General features: G+C 40.8%; 1 protein-coding gene across 1 annotated transcript in view; it reads left to right on the forward strand.

Moving 5' to 3' along the window:
• Positions 1-18,789, forward strand: part of GRM5 (glutamate metabotropic receptor 5) — a 600,744-nt gene that overhangs the window by 580,425 nt on the left and 1,530 nt on the right. Inside the window, exons 9-10 of the mRNA XM_035009412.1 lie at positions 1,694-1,789; positions 18,600-18,784. Coding sequence (XP_034865303.1) covers positions 1,694-1,789; positions 18,600-18,784 — 281 coding nt within the window. The remainder of the gene's footprint in view (positions 1-1,693; positions 1,790-18,599; positions 18,785-18,789) is intronic.

An 18,789-nucleotide genomic window follows, 5' to 3' on the forward strand; every position in this document is an offset into this window, starting at 1 on the left:
TGTAGCATTGCTAAGTACCATACCAGACAATTGTCCATAGCAAAAAGATACCATGATTTCCAGTGTTTTGTTTGCCATGAGTAAAAAAAAAAAAAAAAAGAAAGAAAGAGAAACTGTTCTTAGAAATCTCCAGAAGACCCTCTCTCTTGATCATTGGCTGAAACTGATAAACAACGTGCTCCTTCTTCCCCTCCTTCTCCACTACACTGTGAACTCTGTGAAGCAGGACCTATGGATTATTTATCTCTATATCTCTAGGCCAAAGTGCATTGTCTAGAATTAAATGGATGCTCAACTAAAGTCTATTGAATAAGGTAATCTATTCCATCCACTTGGCTTGATTTAATGAGCCATTTTTATTCAAATACTAAAGACTTTTAACATCTTAAAAGAGAAGAAAATTAAGAGAAAGGCCTCTATCCAGGACTAATAATGACTTTGCTTTTATTGCATTTTGTTTTATTTCATATTAATTTTGAGACAGCAAGAAAAGAAACTTACGGATAAGATGACTATACCAAGGGTAAACAAGTCTTCTAATACCAAGTCACTTTATCACTGCCTGCTCATCCAGGGGCATGGATGAAGTGGCATCATATCAGGCTCCAGTTTTAGAAAGGAAAAAGGCAATAAACCTTAAGAGTCTTGGGCCCTTGCCAGCTCTACTAACAGTTATTCTTTACCAGTGAGGCTTGTGATGTTGGTCAAGTCAGTTAAATTAAGTCTCAATGTCCTCATGTGGCAAATGAGCATAACTGTACCCTCTTTAGTTACCTACAGGCTTAAACTGATGGATAAAAAAAGATTATTTCTATGAAAGCATGTTGTCTCTGAAAACTGTCCATATAGCAGACTAATGTTGGGAACCTTACAACTTAGTTTAAATGAAACATCTAGTACCTTCTAGGTGTGGTGAATTTCCAGTTCTGATACAAAAGCTGTTTGAGCTACCCACCACAATGCAGGCAGCCCAATACTGATTGTTCAACTTGAGTTTAATAGTTATATGAGCGTCTTACATCCAAGAAGCATCTCTTCTCTTTTGGCATCATGAGGCTCTAATATAATGCTCAGACATAATGCCCAAAGCTTTGTTAATGAAAAGAACAATTTGAAAAAAAAAAAAAAAAAAAACACAATGGAAGGCAACACATTACAATGAATAAAAGTGTGGGTTCTAAACTTAGACTCCCTGTGTTCAAAATCTTTGATCAATCTACTTAATCCTTACAATTTTAGGTTTCTTCTCTTCAGTAAAATGGATATAATCATAACAGAGCCTCTGCCACAGATTGTTGCCAGGATTAAATTTAGGTAAAATCCTAGGACCATGTCTGGTGCATGGTAAACACTAAATGAATCCTAATTTATTGATATTAATCTTTTGCTTAGAAGCTAGGAATTGCCTTCCTTTTACCATTGACTATTAAATGTGTTGACAGTATAGAGTAATAGGCCATGTAGAAGGGTAGATCATGTGTGGTTTAAAAAGCAGTAACAAAATCATGCCCAACGTGATCCATATGCCATCACAAGCATCTAATACGTATTACAGGTCAGCCGCTGCAGGGAAGAGCAGAAGCCTGCTTTACCATGGGACCACCCTCTGCAGCCACCGCTCTTCCTCAGCCTGGCCAGTTAAGCACACAATCATATCTTTCTGTTTGCTCCTGTCCTTGTTCATGCTTACCAGGTACAAAGACAGGAGACTGGCCCAGCACAAGTCGGAAATAGAGTGTTTCACCCCCAAAGGGAGTGTGGGGAATGGTGGGAGAGCAACAATGAGCAGGTAAGCAAACTGTGAGTGGCCTGAGGTGGTGTGAACTCAATGTCTGCAAGCTAGAGGAACAGGCGGCTCCCTGGTCTAGGTCCTCGCTCCACTGTGTCCCCCATGCAGTGTGTCCAACCGGGGCCACCACTGGTTTTCTGTGTGTGTTTGATTTGCAAAACCTATGCCATCCCCATGTGAAGTGATGGGAGCCTCCTGTCCCAGATGCTGCTGTTTCCCAGGGTCCTGTGCTTTGCATGTCTGAAGCCTTAGCTCACATTCAGTTCTCCCATGGAGTTTAACTTACTGGTCAAATGCTTCTGGAGGTTGCAAAGTGGAAGAGATTGGAGGCAATTCACGTTTCAGGACTGTCCAATCAGTTGTCAAAACAAATGCAAAATCCTAGGACTGGTTCTGAGGGAGGGACTGCAATGAGGGAATATTCTAGCCCTGACCCCAGAGAAACCTGGGAATTAATCTGACTTCCTTTCAGTGTAACATCATCTTACAGCCAAGGTCAAATGCCATGCCAAACTAGTGAGCTGTCAAGGCAAGAGGCTTTTCATGAACTGAAATCCGGAAAGCTAGTCCTCCTCTAGCTACCATAGCTTTGCAGCTCCTTTCTTTCTCTGTGTCTGGTGGCCAACACCCCCTGTCGCTACGCTATGCATGTTCCTTCCTACCAGGCACTCCCAACTGAGCTATGCCCAGTCAACTGGGTTATTTAGAACTATAAGCATCAACTTAGCTGTGTTGCATGAAATGAACGTGCTTTATTGCATGGGACCGCGTTTCAAGAAAAGGGCTCTGGAGACAAGTACTGTCAAGATTGGCATTAAACAGTTTCAGAATGTCGGAGGAGCCTTGAGCTGGGGACTCACTCACCATGAACTAACTCTCTACTTCTACTTTGTTGTGGCATTTCCCCATCCATCGGTGGTACAAAGGTGTGGAAGGGAAGCTCCTGCAGGTCAGCCTGGGTGAAAGAAAAGGGGAGGTGCAGGAAGTACAGTGTGTACATGTGTGTGTGCGTGTACTGAGAGCAGAACTTGGGATCCATCTGCACGGCAAGAAGATAATCCTGTGGAGCCCTGTTGAACTTTCACCCCAACCATTGTATTTGCTTCCTCTGTAGTAGGCTCCTTCTGGCTTTCAAAACAATGTCTAACTTTTTCCAAGGACCACCGCATGGCACAATTTCTGGAGGGGGGCAGTGGAATTCATGTTGCTGTCTGTGAAAATGGTGCCTGGAACTGTGTAGCATATAGTCTGACCAATCATTTAGAGCAGCCCTGGCCGAGAGCTTGGCCAGCTTTGTCCAAGGCAATGAGAGCGTGTGTACCTGTGTAGGCATATATATGTGTGTGCACATTAGTGTATCTGATGTCCTTCTGACCATGATCCCTTTATACAGCCATCTTTGGATCTCAATGTGTCCAGAAGATAAGCCTCAATGGATCATTTTGTGGGAGTAACACAACAGACCACTATTGGGCCTACTGGTTTCCTTCCATTCACATATGACAAAGTGCCAAAATTCCTGTCCTTGAAAATCAGTCAAACAGCACTGGAGTTGGCTGGACAAGGTGAAAATGACTGTCTCAAATGAATACAGGGGCTCTGTCCAGAGTGACTTCTGATTTGAAGCAATTGTCTAGGACTGGACCTCCCAAACTTGTCTGCCTATCAAATGTACTGAGACAAAATCTGTACTGTAACAAGTTTCCCAGGTCGTTCCAATTTATATCCATAAACTGATATTGTGGAATAATCCATTCGTCTAGGAGATGACATGGAGCTATTTGTGGTAAACATTAGGTCTCCATTGTGTCATGCATTGTTCTTGGGAGTGTTTAGATCCAATCAGCCCAACGATTAGATTTGCAGTCTTGATTGAATATAGGTGAGGAGATGGACAGGAGATAGCAGGACACAAAGGATAAGGGGACTCCAGGTCAACCAGATCATTATTCCTTGGTCAGGTCCAGATCTATAGAGACAGCAATTCAATGTATCTACACTGGGAATAGTCCAAGTTTCTCTACAACAGCAAGATAATAGTTAGCTTTTGTTTCCTCACTTGTTTGTATATAGCCAAGGTAATGACAAGGCTTATTACATTTATATATCCAGGTAAGCCCAGGGGACTATTGCATGCACTAATAGGGATAGTTCTGTTGGAATGACCACCTCAGCCCCATGGATAAGCATAATTCACTGGGGACAAATGGTCTTCCCTTCCTACTTTTTCTTCCTTCCCATTTCTTTAGCATTAAATAAAACCTGATAGAAGAGAGTGAAAGTACGTGGGAGGGAAAGTGAGTCCTTCAGTGTTCTAAGAGAGCTTTCCATTAGGGAGGAGAAAATGCCTAGAGACCCATAAAAGGAGGGGCCAAAATGTCTAAGACTGTCAAATCTTTTTTTCCAACTTCATATTTGTTTATATAAATACACACACATACACACACAATGACATTTATCTGGGAGAAATAAGTTGAAAATGAATATTAAGAGAAAAGGTATCAGAGAGGAGACAATGGCAATGTAGACCATTTCTAAATAAGAGGTTACAGTAGTTAATCCCAGTGTGCTTCCTCTGGAACTGAATAGAAGGGCTGGGGAAAGAATCACTATTGGACTTCTACAGATACTTCTAGCATCAGCTGTTGAGGCCCTCTTTCGTATCAGCTCCCACTCTTCCCCACCCCCGCCAGTTGCTTCCCAGAGTCAGAGTCAAGCATATTTACTTTGCAAACATCTGGGCTGGTTCTGTGGCCTTAACCAAACAACCGTCCCAGGGAGGGACTAAGGGAAGCTCAAACAATCGCAGAAACCCTGGAGTGTCACCCTGCATCTCATTTGCCTATGTTTTCTATGCTGAAACTTATGCAAAGGACAGGACCTGGAGAATTCATGCCTAGGCTGATTCTTCCAGAGCCAAGTTACCTGGCAGAGAGAGAAAGTTTTCTGGTGCATGCAGCCCTAGAGCTGAACACTGTCATCTTCCCTGAAATAATGACAGGGCCTTAGAGACACTCCCTCACTTCTCCCTTTTGCCTCCACCCCCACATTTGGAAAGGAGTAAGAACATTATATGTATCCCTAACACTCTAGCTTCCTGAAATATCATGTTGTTGTTTTCCTTTTATGTGAATTTTTCCCCTTCTGTAGGAATCGAGCATAACTTGCCATCTTTTCATATTTCCACAGTGGACAGTCTAAGTGTGTTTCAGAGCAGAGACCTCCTGATTGCAGGAGAAGTGAAAGAGAATCCGAAACAGGGAGGTGCTCTAAGAATGGGGAATTCTCGTGTGAGTTCACACTGAGATGGTCCACCTCAGAGATGGCTAAAACCTCAACAGTGAAAGTTATTATCTCTGGTCTCAGCCAGGCCATTCTATCGGAGTGCTCATTGGAGTCTGCGTTCTGAAGTGCTCATGTTGTACCCCGTGAAGGAGAGGCACAGACATCTGAGCCTCCCGGTCTCTCTTTGGAAAAATGCTCCCTAATCAAATGAAATAGATCTATAGTCCCCCTCCAGGGCTTGAAGGAAGGAGGGTGGTATGTGGTTATTTTTACTGTTGCAATGTCATGATATCAATTAGGTGATGTATTAATCCCCAATCACTTGAGTAACTGATTTTCACCTAGTAGGTGTAGCATCTAATTTTAATGAGTATTAATATTTCATAGAGCCTTCAGAGAATCTGGTAATGGTGATGTCATAGGCATGAGGAACTCAGATTTGAAAAGCAATCCCAAAATGTGATGTGTGTGTTAAGACTGTTTTGCCTTTCTTTGATTCAGTTATTTCTTCCCTCATGTAACACTCATTTATTAAGCACCTACCATGAGCCAAGCACTTAAAAGACTCTGGAGATAAATGGATGACAAAGACTTGACTGAGCCCTTGAAAGTCTGTAGTCCACAGGAGAACAGAGTCAGAAAAAACAGATAATTGCAATGCAACAGAAACCCCTGTCCCACAGGAAAATTTATGTGTCCCATTAACTCCTCATTTGATATCAAAAACTACAGCTTATGCCAGTGCAAATAGAATTAAGAGTAATAGAAACTAAATAATATTAACCTGAACTGAGTGTTCAGAAAGGACTTCACACAGAGTTATATTAAATTCAGAGCCACAGAGAGCAACGTTCTGTCTTTCCAGTATGAAGCCAGCTAGTTTCATAGTGATAGGACTGTTGCAGTAGTCTTCTCTTCATTCCTCCCCAAAGTCAGTTTCAGATTAATGTTCTAACTTACAATTAGAGATGTTCTAAAGCAAATAACAATATCCAGTTATTATCCTTGCTGTAATTACTATGCATCAAACACTGTAGCGGTCCCTTCCCATTGGTTATGCACTAAATTCTCCCAAGAATGATCTTTCCATAGTACAGATGAGTAAAATGAGGCCCAGAGATATTAAATAATCTATACAGTAGAGTGATTTAGTGAAAATTCTGAAATCAAAGACTTTAAAACCTGGTTCCAGCACTAGCCAGTGTGACCTCGAGCCACCATTTTACCTCCTTAATCTCCATTGTCTGCAAAATGAGGATAATAATAGAGCACTTCCCTTACTATATGATGCTGTGAAAACTAAATGAGATAATGCAAGCACAGCACTTAGCAGGCATTCAATAGATTCTATTTAGTATAACTGTTACCCAAGGCTACTCAGCTTAGAAAGTCCTTTTTTTTGGTCTTTTCCTCCATTCTCCACCTGCCAACATGGTTGTTTTCTCAACAATCAGTTCTGGGAAAGTATGTACAATAAAATCTACTAATATCAATGAAATTAATTCAATTTCTCTGCTTTAAAATTCATGTTCTCCTGGGACACTGGGTGGCTCAGTCGTTAAGTGTCTGCCTTTGGCTCAGGTCATCCCAGGGTCCTGGGATCAAGCCCCTCATCAGGCTCCCTGCTCCGCATCAGGCTCCCTGCTCTGCTCCGTGGGAAGCCTGCTTCTCCCTTTCTCGCTCCCCCTGCTTGTGTTCACTCTCTCGCTGTGTCTCTCTCTGTCAAATAAATAAATAAAATCTTTAAAAATAAATAAATAAAATAAAATTCATGTTCTCCCATGGTTCTCCCTGGGTGCTTAGATACACCAGACACTGGCTTAACTGCTTTACCTCTATGATCTCTTATTTCATCTTTAAAAAGATAAACAATAAAGTCCACACTGGAACCAAACTCAGTTTGATTCTGGAATTCATGCTCTAGCCACTATGATATCCGCCACCTGAGATAAAATCCAAACCCATGCATTCAGAATACAAGGACCTTCACACACTAACCCTATTCTAACTCTTAACCTTTATTCATGTTTTGACACATGTGTTCTCTTCTCCAGAAACCCCAAATTTCTTACCACTCTCCAAACACACTGACTCCTTTCTACAATCTCACACTCTAACACATGCTGTGTCTCCAACTGAATTGCCCCTCCTTGCTCCTTGAATCATCTTTTCCAACCCCCATTCCTGTTCTGCCTGGCAAACTCTTACTCAGTTTTCAAAACCCAAATCTAATGTCAATTCCTCTTTGAAACCTTTCCAAAATTCTTACAATCTATTTTACATCCACCCAAACTCATAATTCTAAAGTATTTTGAGTTTACCTCCAATACTGCATATTATCTGGTCATCTGTCTCTTCCCACTGAACTTGAGGTTTTTTAAGGCAAAAACTGACAATCTTTTTCTTTTATTTTTTTTTTAAAGATTTATGTATTTATTTGAGAGAGAGTGCACAGAGGGGAGGGGCAGAGGGAAAGGGAGATAGAGTCTCAAGCAGACTCCATCCTGAGGGTGGAACCTGACCTGGGGCTCAATCTCACGACCCTGATATCAGACCCTGAGCAGAAACCAAGAGTTGGATGCTTAACTGACTGCACCACCCACGTGCCCCTGACAGTAAAGGAATAAAACTCATTCTGATGGAAACTGGAGAAGCAGGCTACATTAAGGTATAGTTATATCTGTGATCCAGATAATAAGGCCTAGGTTTGAATAAGGAAGGGAGAAAGCGACATGAGATGCAGTTTCAAGTTCAGGTTTTTAGAATCCCTGGAAGAAAACTTCACAAACTATATTCTGAAGAACGTTAGACCAAGCGCAAGAGATTCTCCATGAGCAGGAGAGAAGAAAAAGCAGAAGTGACAGTATGGATGAAATTAGTGTAGCCAATACTACATGCCATATGTCCTTCTTGGAGATTTTCAGTAATGCTTACAAAACAAAGACTTGAGGGGGGCTTGGATGGCTGGGCATGGAGCCTGCTTAAGATTCTATTTCTCCCTCTCCCTCTGCCCCACCTCCAGGCGCACCAGGTGAGCACTCTGAGGAACAAGGAAGGAAGGAAGGAAGGAAAGAAGGAAGGAAGGAAGGAAGGAAGGAAGGGAGGGTGGGAGGGAGGGAGGGAGGGAGGGAGAAAGGAAGAAAAGGAAAGGAAGTTAGGAAGGCAGGCAGACAGACTTGAGAAGTTCCACAGAAAGCTGTTTAAATCTACTTAATTTATTTGACCATGGAGACATTTATTCATGAACCACCTATGGTCATTCTTACTTTCTATACAGTTTGCCAACCAGTTTTATAAAAGCATATCGATCAGGAAAAAAAAAAAAAAAAAAAGGAACAGGGTCACCTGGGTGGCTCAGTCAGTTAAGAATCTGCCTTTGGCTCAGGTCCTGATCGCAGAGTTCCGCATCGGGCTCCCTGCTCAGCGGGGAGTCTGCTTCTCCCTCTCCCTCTACTCCTCCCCCACTCGTGCTCTCTCTCTCTTGCTCACTCTCGAATAAATAAATAAAATCTTAAAAAAAAGAAAACAAAGGAACAAAGTTATAGATTTTTGAGTCACTTATAATAATTCCTGAAATCTTATTATAAGAAATTTCTTAGGGAAATATTTTGTAAGTCTGACAAAAACTGGGTTCAGCTAATGTCTTGTGATTGGACTAGAAATGATTAACTTTAGTAAGTGCCACAAATATAAAAATATAAACCAGATTCCTAATTTCCTTTGCTTATTTTTCCAATAGAATCACTAAGTGCTGTGAGTATATTCAACTTCTTCTTTCAGCCTGGCATAATACATACATAATACATATGTGGCATAATACAACATAGTAATGGGACTGCTTGGGTTCCCCAGCTCTCTGCTCTCAGTTTCCTTTAGTCCTCTTCTTGTCTAACATCCTTTTTGTTGGGTGAAAAAAAAAAAAAAAAAGGAGCTGGTCAAAATCTTTTGTAAGGCTGCTGTCCTTGCCCATGAAATACGCAAGATATAAGATAATTTAGTAGTTATGTACAAATATACATCTTTGTGTATATTTTGAGACAAAAGATTTGATAGCTTATAATTTCCTGTAAATGGGAAGAAGGGAACCAGAACTGTCTCTGATAGAACTAAGGCCACAAAAGGAGCAGCCTTGGAGTTATCAGTTCAAATTCTTGTATTCTAGAGGACGAAGTCAATGCCAGAGGCATACTGGCTACTTTTACGCCCACCACAAAATATGGATAAAATCTTGCAATGTCCACCTAATCTTATTGCCATACTCTCATTAGGTGGATAATACCAAATAAGGGCAAACTATTCAGCAGAGCTAAGTGCTCTGGAAACTTGAATCACTATTTCATCTAATCCTATGTTTCATGAGTCATTTTGAATGGATTCTTTAACATAAGGATTATTTATTTTTAAAAATGTTAATTCATCACTTATTATGCATAAGGCATAAGGGATCTTTTTTCTAAGCAGAAGTCATTTTTTCAGCAACCATTATCACAATCCTGGGACATTCTCTTATTCTCCACTCCCTCAGTATTCATCTCTGCAATGTTCAGGTCAATGTTAATAGAGAGCTTTGGAATTTATTATCAAGTCATTTTATGGACACTGACTTGGGTGTTATCATTTCCCTGGATGCTCCATAAGGATGTGTCTTGTTAGCCCTTTAGTTTTGGTGTGTCCTTAGCACACAGACAATATCACATGTTGGCAATGACTCTGGATTTAAAGTCCAATTTGGGGCAGTATTTTGCCTTTTATTTGACTTGGGCACAAGTTCCTTATCTCAGGTTTTGCATCTATAGTACAGGTTAATAATATCTGTTTATTTTTTTTAAAGATTTTATTTATTTATTTGAGAGCAAGAGAGAGAGCATGAGCGGGGTGGGAGGAAGGAGGGGAAGGAGAAGCAGACTCCCCACTGAGCAGGGAGCCCGATGCGGGACTGGATTACAGGACCCTGGGATCATGACTTGAGCAGAAGGCAGCTGCTTAACCAACTGAGCCACCCAGGCATCCCTAATAATATGTTTATATGAGGCATTCAAGTGATAGAATTTGCTTCATTTTCCTGATACTCCCAGCCCACTACCCTGCACCAGGCACCATACCAAGCATAGGAAATGCACATAGTCACTGCCCTTGAAGTGTTCCAGGCTTCGTGCAGAAACAGACTTGTAAATAAGTGATTTAAAATACCATGCAGTAAGTGTTGTGTTAGACAGCTGTTGTGAAGGTCAAATATAATAAAACAGATGAAAACACCTTGTGAGGTGTGAAGTTCTATTCCAGGGGGAGCTATTATCATCCCAGGATTCTCCTCTTCTTAGTCATCAATCCTAATCCCATGTTTTATTCAAGCTTTAAATCAAGCTGGATTCCTCCACCAAGTCCTCGGCAGCATCAGCCAAGGGACGTAAAATAGCCATGTCTTTTGTTGTTCTCTCTTAATGAAATTGTAATCTGGGCTTTGTAGTAATTGCTGGAAAAAAATCATTTCCGTTTTGGATAAAAAACATTCTCCAATCATAGTTGAAGCACCTCAACTAAAGCCTAGAACTTACATCTCAGTACGAGGAATAGTTTAGTTTGAAGTTTGAGTTCGGGTTACTGAATTTTGGATTTAAAAAAATAGCTTCACTTGAGAAAGAGAACTCTGTGGTGATCCAACAGCTTGCCTCTGCTTGGCACATGTTGCTGCGTCATGGCCTTCGTAAGATGCCTTCTCCTTAGGAGGACGTGGGGCAAGCAGCAGCTAGAAACACAAAGCACTTTAATAACCCCTGGATGGACTGTGGCCTGTTGAAAAGGCGTCCTATTAAACCTAGTTAAAATAGGGCCAAGTGGTTCTCGTCCCGCAAGGATTTTATTAAGGACTAAATGCCTAGCAAGTGACATTCTCTGGGGGAATTATCATAGACGCAGGCAGCCACAGCTCGCTCCCAGCTACTTAAAACGGAGGCAGAAGTCCACCCTACCAGGTTGTTGGAAGGGTTTCCTGGGATTGAGCATGTGGCATTAGCTGCTTTGCCATATATGCAACACACGTATTAATTGGATTTTGTTTATCCTTGTTATTTTAACATTCTCCAGGCTTTAAGGCCTCGTTAATCTCCACTTTATTTGCAAATCCTTCCTTGAAACTTCTTTCCCCAGTGAGCAACTTTTCTCTGCATTCCTCTAATACCAATGGACAAGGACAAATGTTTTTTCTTTCATAGCAGTCCTCAGATCAGTATATTCCTTTTTGCCTTCATTTTTTCCACATCTGTTAGCATCTTAATACTGTGTCCCCTGCGCTATGAAAATAGCTTCTTTTTTTTAAGATTTTATTTATTTATTTGACAGAGAGAGACACAGCGAGAGAGGGAACACAAGCAGGGGGAGGAGCAGAGGGAGAAGCCAGCTTCCCACTGAGCAGGGAGCCCCCGAAGCGGGGCTCAATCCCAGGACCCTGGGATCATGACCTGAGCCGAAGGCAGACGCTTAATGACTGAGCCACCCAGGTGCCCCTGAAAACAGCTTCTTAAATCTACCCTGGACACCACTCTTTTGCTTGTGTCAATCTTCTTGGTTCCTTATTGCCTGAAGGACTAATTAACTTAACAGATATTAATTAGGCCTTAACATATTCCTGAAGTAGGACCAGCACTGGGGCAGACAAGGAGTAAGGTCAATGGATGAATCTGCAGTGAGGTTTTAAAGAAGATTTTGGCATGATTCCTACATTTAATTGTTTTTGTTGAGCTCCAGAAATATTGAATACCTAAAAGATTAACACAAAAGAATTCTTACAGATGAAGAATAACACAGAAGTCATGAGTATTTCTTTATATATTCATTCATTTATTGATCAAATATGTAGTTTACATATGTATCTAATAATTAGACCATCTCTCTGGTCAAATATATTAGACCACCTATCTTTTCCAGACACTGATAAGAAGTCCAAGGTTAATTACCAATGAGTTATTAAAATAGCAAAAGAAAGGAAAAGAAAGAAGATCCTTGCAGGTCATGGGTGGCCACAAAGCATTTTTATAGTGGACAAAAAAGTCCAAACTCTTACCTGCTGATGCTTTATCCATTCCCACACAGGACTACTGCTTATCTTAGAATATCCTTTGTGGATTCCTGAACTTATGTCACTGCTATCTTTCCTGGAGGGCAATGCCTAGTGCTTTTATTGGATTTTGCCATAATCTACTAATTTTTCAAGGTGTAGATACAATCTGTCTTCTGGAGGCAAGCATCATTCCCTGGCCACTCCCCTCCTGCTAGAAATGGTTTCTTCCTCTTGTGAAGTTTTGAATCCCTTGTGATCTGTAGCCTACAGTTACCCAGTAAGCTACTTGTTCCCATGCTCCACAATCTCTCATTCTCCTTGTTCTCAGCACCCTTCCACATGCCCATCTGCTTCCTTCTTTCAAGAAAAATAACCTCTTTCTATCAAAATATTATGAGTAACTCATATTGTTAGCCTTCTATGTGCATCTTCTCTCTTGCCCTCTTGGAGGGAAGTCTCATATCAGCAACTCTCCACCACAGTACCAAAAAATACTGATCAGTCACAATCATTTGCAGAGGTATCACATGTCATTTGTTACAATATTAGTTGAAATGCCAAAATTTGCAAAATAGTAACCCTTGAAATTACATTCTCATTTAATGGTGTGCCAAAATAAGTCAGAGAGAAAATAAGTGTGCTACACACAGGACAACTGTCTTTTACTAGATCACAGCATGGGGAAAAAAACAAGAGGGGCTGAAAATTGCTATATGATATTTTTTTATATGGTGGTATAAATAAGTGCCTTCATCATTGAGGCATTGTCCTTATCCTTGACTAGTAGAAGTGCTTGGTCAACCTGTGCTGTTTGAGTTAACAACCAAAGAATGATGTAGGGTGCTTTCTTGAGACTTCAAAGTATATGATTAAGAAGAATAAAGACATACGGTGATAGAGAATATAAATCAAACGACTAACTGATCAACTTAAAAATGCATATCATCACCAGGTAACATCTGAGGGCTTCTCTTCCATGAAATGACAGCTCACTTTAAAAAACAAATATGGATGGTGTCCTCTCATGAAAAATGAATTGGAAATCATGAGATGGTATTGGTTCCATGTTGTCATTTTCTAAATGCTTAACTTTAGGCAAATCGCCTATCTCACTGAGCCTCAGTTTTCTCATGTTTGAAAGGAGGACCAAGACATTGATCCTATCTACCTTTGACAATCAGTGTTCCTAAAGTACTTTATAAAGCACTATGCAAATATAAGGTGATAGTGCTTCGATATTGTGTCACTGTAGGTAATTCATTTCCATTTACTCAAGTGTTTTTGTCTATGTATGTATTTCTAATGCACACATCATCACGGCCATTTAACTTGTTTTTGTCAGCAAGATGGATATTTACATCCATTTATGCTGTAACTGGGGAAATTTATATGGATGACGCTGCCATTTTGTTATATATTATGGTGTATTTCTCAGTGTAATTGTCAAAATCAAGATGTCAGATTTTAGACAAGGCTCAGAAATTATTCCACCTAATTTAGAGTGTCTGAATATAAACAATATCAAATTCCTCATTATCTTTTAAAAACCTTATTTCCATACTTTGTAATTCAAAGCAAATTATGGCAAGCAAAAGTTTAAGAAAATGTGCAGGAAATGGAACTGCAATTGGAAATTTTCTGCTTATAATATTCTTAATTTTACTGGCCTATTTTCTGAAGTCATTCCAAAGACGTATTTGCTAGTGACATTACAAGCTTTTTAAAATTTTTAAAAAATATTTTTTGTATTAGGAAGCTCATAATCTTACCGTTCCTCTCTCCTGGCTGCCTCTCAACTCAAAATCATAAACAAGAGAGGTTTAGTAATGAAGATAATTTTTTCATGAAAAGAATGTGCTAATTTTCAAAGAATATATTTGATTATTTTGATGCCCTAGATCTGTACAACTCACGAAGGTACTCCTAAACCATGTAACAAAAGAGAGGATAAAGGCATAGTTTTTTTAATTCAGTGAAATATTCTGAGGATTTTAATTATTTATATGGCCTTAATAAAGCCCTAAACAATTTCTCAGGAAAGAACCACACAGGTCATTCAACAGCCATTTTTTAAAAGTTTTTTATTTTTATTTGATAGCCATTTAAAATGAACACAAAAATTCTAAATTCCATAGACTTTTTGGATGGTCAAACTCTGTTTATTAACATTTGCCTCCTAATGATGGTTTGCAGTGGCAGAATGCTAATTCCTACAGGTTTTGGCAGGTGAATAGAGAAACTGGGAGAGGTCACTGAGCTGACATTCAGAGCCTGCTTAAAGTGAATAAATTATTTATGTGTCACGCATGGAATAGAAAAAGGAAGAACAGACTTCTGAGAATAAAGGTAGAAGGTGTCATTTTGGCAAACACAAACTGTAACAAAAAACAAACAAAAAAATGCAACCCTCAAACAACATTATCAAAATGCTTTTTTCTCCCTGCCAGAAAAGAACCAATTGTCATAGTAGAAAGAACATTAGATTACATAGTATTATATTTGGCAAAGGGTTAATTGGTGCCTGGACAGAGCACAGAGTTTTTACAGGGTTTTTTTTGGCCAAACTGTCTTTTCCAGATGTAGCAAACCATCTGTTCCATCTCTCTCCATTCCTCGTTCCTTCTTTTCTAATGCCTAAAATATTCAGTGGGGAAGGTCAGGTGCTATAGACAGGTAAGGAAAAGTTTGCTTTCCCTTTTCTTACCTCAGGGCCCTTAGGGCAAATGTATAATCCTGATGTAGGAAAGAAAAAAAAAATCTCAACAACAGCAACGGTGATGATTTTATCTCAATTGGTTGGAAGATTTGATGGTGAGGTCTGCAGAGGTCCTATGCTTTATAAATTACCCTTTTCATCACTGAGAAGTTTCACTAGAACACACACACACACGTACATACATACACATATACATCTAAACATATATGTATAAAATTACAAAGAAGGAATAGTACCTTTGTAATTTTCATAGGAGATATGAAGATCTGTGTTTTTGTACTTAATGAAATATTTTTTATTTGCATACACTGAACACTACTGATTATAGTTATATAAAAAGTAGATCCATAAGAGAAAATAAATAGAATTTCATTGACATTGATTTTTAATATTGAATTATTTTTAAAACATAATTCTAACAAAAACAATTCAGCATGGGTTTTTTGAAATGAAATGTACTTATCCACTCAATTATTAGTTCAAAGATATTATTGAGCACATACTGTGTTCTAGACCATGCACTCTGGGTACTATGGCTATAACAGGAAACAAAGAACCCTCTGCCTCTACCCTCAGAACACTCCAGCAGATGAGGCAGACATACCTTGTTATTAAGTGCCTAATGCAAGGACTCTAGGAATCTAATCTAGTCAGGTGGGGTCAGAAAAGCTTCTCTCAAGAAAAAGCAATTAAGGTAAAATTTAAAAAAAAAAATAGGAAGAGTTTAGTCAAAATGGAAGGAAGAGATAGAGAGGAGGGAGCACCATAAAAGAGCATATCAAGAAGAGGTAAATTGTGGAAGAGGAATAATGTAGAATTTAGTGAAGTGGATGGATCACCAAGTAGGTAACTTACCATGGAAAAAGTTCCACAGACCAAACCCGATGGAACAACCAAAAATATTTTATGGCTTTACCACATAAAATATTTTACTTTACACTGAATTCTCTGTTTCTCAGCCAGAGCTCAAAACCTCTTGAGTATATTGTTTTTATTTTCTGAAATGCAGTATTCACATGGAATGCAAAAACTAACACTCTTAGATAACTTCTCCTTACAAGAACCTTTGACCTGGAGTGTCTCATTGAATCTTCACAACCACCTTCACTAAATGATATCTTCTCGGCTTTTTACCAAGGCTTACAGACCATTATTTTTCAAGCATCGAGGCTGGCAGATCCAGGATTAGAACACAGATTTTAGGTTCCTCTGTCCACTGCACTTTCCAGGATACCACACTATGGTCCCGCTAGCTTAAGAATCCTATTCATCCATCAGATGCTTATTAAAAGTTCCCATTTTGGGAAAAAAAAAAAAAAAAAAAAAAAAAAAAACCTTTCAGGACCCAAGGAATGAAATGAAGTACTCAGATTTGGCCTCTAATTCTCTGGTGTCTCCAGCATCCATTTCCATTGGTATGCAGATTGGTGCTCTCTCTCCTACAGGACCATGGACACTATGAGCAAAGGCATGACCAAGAAAATGTCAGTACTCTGTGCAGATTGGCTGGGTAGGATAGCTTCCCTCTCGCACATTCATCCAAACGCTTTTCAATCTGCCATCATGTTTTTAGGCACTACAACATATGACTCCAAAGACTGTCACTAACAATACCCATAGTTATGTTCCATCAAAACCTCTCTATGTTGGGAGCAAGAATCTTTCTATAGTAAAGCTTAGTAGGATAAATCCAGTTAAGCTTCTAGTTTCTAGCCCATGCTTTGTATTAAAAATTGCCTCAGCAACCTGAAAGACTAATTGTCCTTCCCAAGATGCCTGTTTCTTATCCTGCTGGTAGGAGAGAAAAGGGGTTGTTGGCAACCATCCTCCCAATGAAATCCCATACATAGTCCGGCCCATTTCTTCTGTGCTGTGTTCCAGAAGTTAGTAGACACCTAGGAAGAAGAAAGTAATGCACTAAAAACATAAAAGGTGGCAGGTCAGGTTAATGCAAAAATGTAGAAACAAATCCGGAAACTCTCCTAGAAAGGAAAGTTAGGTTGGCAGGGCCCATTCTGCTACTGGGGATGCACAGCAACCTCCAAACCTGGAAAGAATTTATCCATCCTTTGCAGGAAGAGGGGCAAGGGTGGGGAAATTACCACATTCCAGAATTCTAAATGATACCAGGTTGCAAAATATTGGGTAGATTAAATGGAATGAGATCTCAAGAGGAAGAAGCAGAAAAAGGAAGACCACGAAGAAGAAAGGGACAGATGAAGAAATGAGAAGCAGTATGGGAAAGAGGAAGCATCCTGTCATAGCAGCTGCAGAAACATGGGTCTGTTATCAAAGGAGTAGGTGTCTCAGGCAGAGTGGAGCTGGCAGTTGCAGTCTGGAAGCTCAAGGCATGTGCGCTCCAGATACAAGTCAGTCCCCTGCCTGGTGAAAGCAGTTCAGCCCTCCAGCAAGGAAGCCAAGGGAGCAATGGGAACCCAGAAAGAAAGGAGAGCTTCCTGCTAGTTTCTCAGTTTGGGAAACACCTGCTGCATCATCACTTTGGGGATGGAGGGCGTGTAAAATCCAGACAATCAGAATCTCCTGGGGTCCTGCCTGGGATAGTTGACAAATGCCTTAGATGAGTTTATGTATGATTAAGTTTCATCACTCCTGGCTGAGATGAGAAAACTGAGTGGCCAAAACCTTTTGTTCATAAACTGCCCAAGGTGATCTCTTGGTCATAGCACCTAGGACAGAGCTATATGGACAAAACAGATCCCCCTGGTTACAGAGATCTTGGATTCCTTTGTGCTGAGAAATCCCCCCAGGGTCTCTCCATAGAACATCCCTGAAGGTCAGGCCACATCCTCTGAATATTAGTGAGGTTCCTGATAGAGGGTCTGTAGTTTTAGAAGTTGTGTCCTATTTAATGGTAAGAAGGACACAGTCGGCACCTGAGGGTGAGCACCAATTGTATCTTCATCAAAGCAGCTGTCAGACCCCAGGGTGGAAACCAAAATGGACTGCTCGGGGAAAGGCAGGAGGGAGAAAGGTCCTAAGAAGTCAAGTGAACCAGGTAACACTCATCAAGACCCTAACGGGAAATCAATATGCTGGTGCCAAAGGCAATATGCTCCCTCACAGAATTGTTATTCAAGTTTTAGGCCTAAAAACAAATCTGTGAGGAAAATTTGGATAAAGTAGAAACGCTCTAATTAATTAGAAATTTGTGTATGTGTTCACTGAATTCCTATTTCCCAGCAGATAAGCCAGGATAACTAAAACCATGTTCAAAGTCAGGAGTTGCGACAGAAATCCCTAGTCAAATACACCAATCGTTGGCGTGCAGAATAAAACAGTGACCCGGAACGACTATTTCCTGGTAACCCTTGACTCGTACCCTTTCCCTCCCCTCTGATGACTGAGTTGGTGAGTTGAGGTCCCAGGTCTAAGGTATCCTTTCCGAGGCTGCCAACTTCAGGAAGCCTTGCCCAGTACCAGGCACTTCTGTACACCGGCCCAATACTGTAAACCCTGGCTTCTAGCTCGGCAGCATAAGCAGCCCTTGCACTCCCAGTGGGCTCAGACCTGCTGCGGAATCTCCATAATCTCCATCCTTTATCCTTCCTACTCTCCCCCGCGACACACTTCCGTGGTAATGATAAACCGAAGGCCACTTGCAAGACCTCTGCCCGTGGTGTCCTCTGACGCCTTATTTCCTGAAAGACCAGGAAAAGTCCCTCCCAATCCGAGTCCCATCACCCAGCACAGGGGAACCTTCGAATCACCTCTGGTCTCCCTTCTCTCCGCAGCTCCAACGGAAAATCCGTCACGTGGGCCCAGAACGAGAAGAGCAGCCGGGGGCAGCACCTGTGGCAGCGGCTGTCCATCCACATCAACAAGAAGGAGAACCCCAACCAAACGGCCGTCATCAAGCCCTTCCCCAAGAGCACGGAGAGCCGCGGCCTGGGCGCGGGCGGCGCGGGCGGCGGCGCGGGGGCC

The sequence above is a fragment of the Mirounga leonina genome, unplaced genomic scaffold (assembly GCF_011800145.1).
Source record: "Mirounga leonina isolate KUSES-001 unplaced genomic scaffold, KU_Mleo_1.0 Mir_153, whole genome shotgun sequence".
NCBI lineage: Eukaryota > Metazoa > Chordata > Mammalia > Carnivora > Phocidae > Mirounga > Mirounga leonina.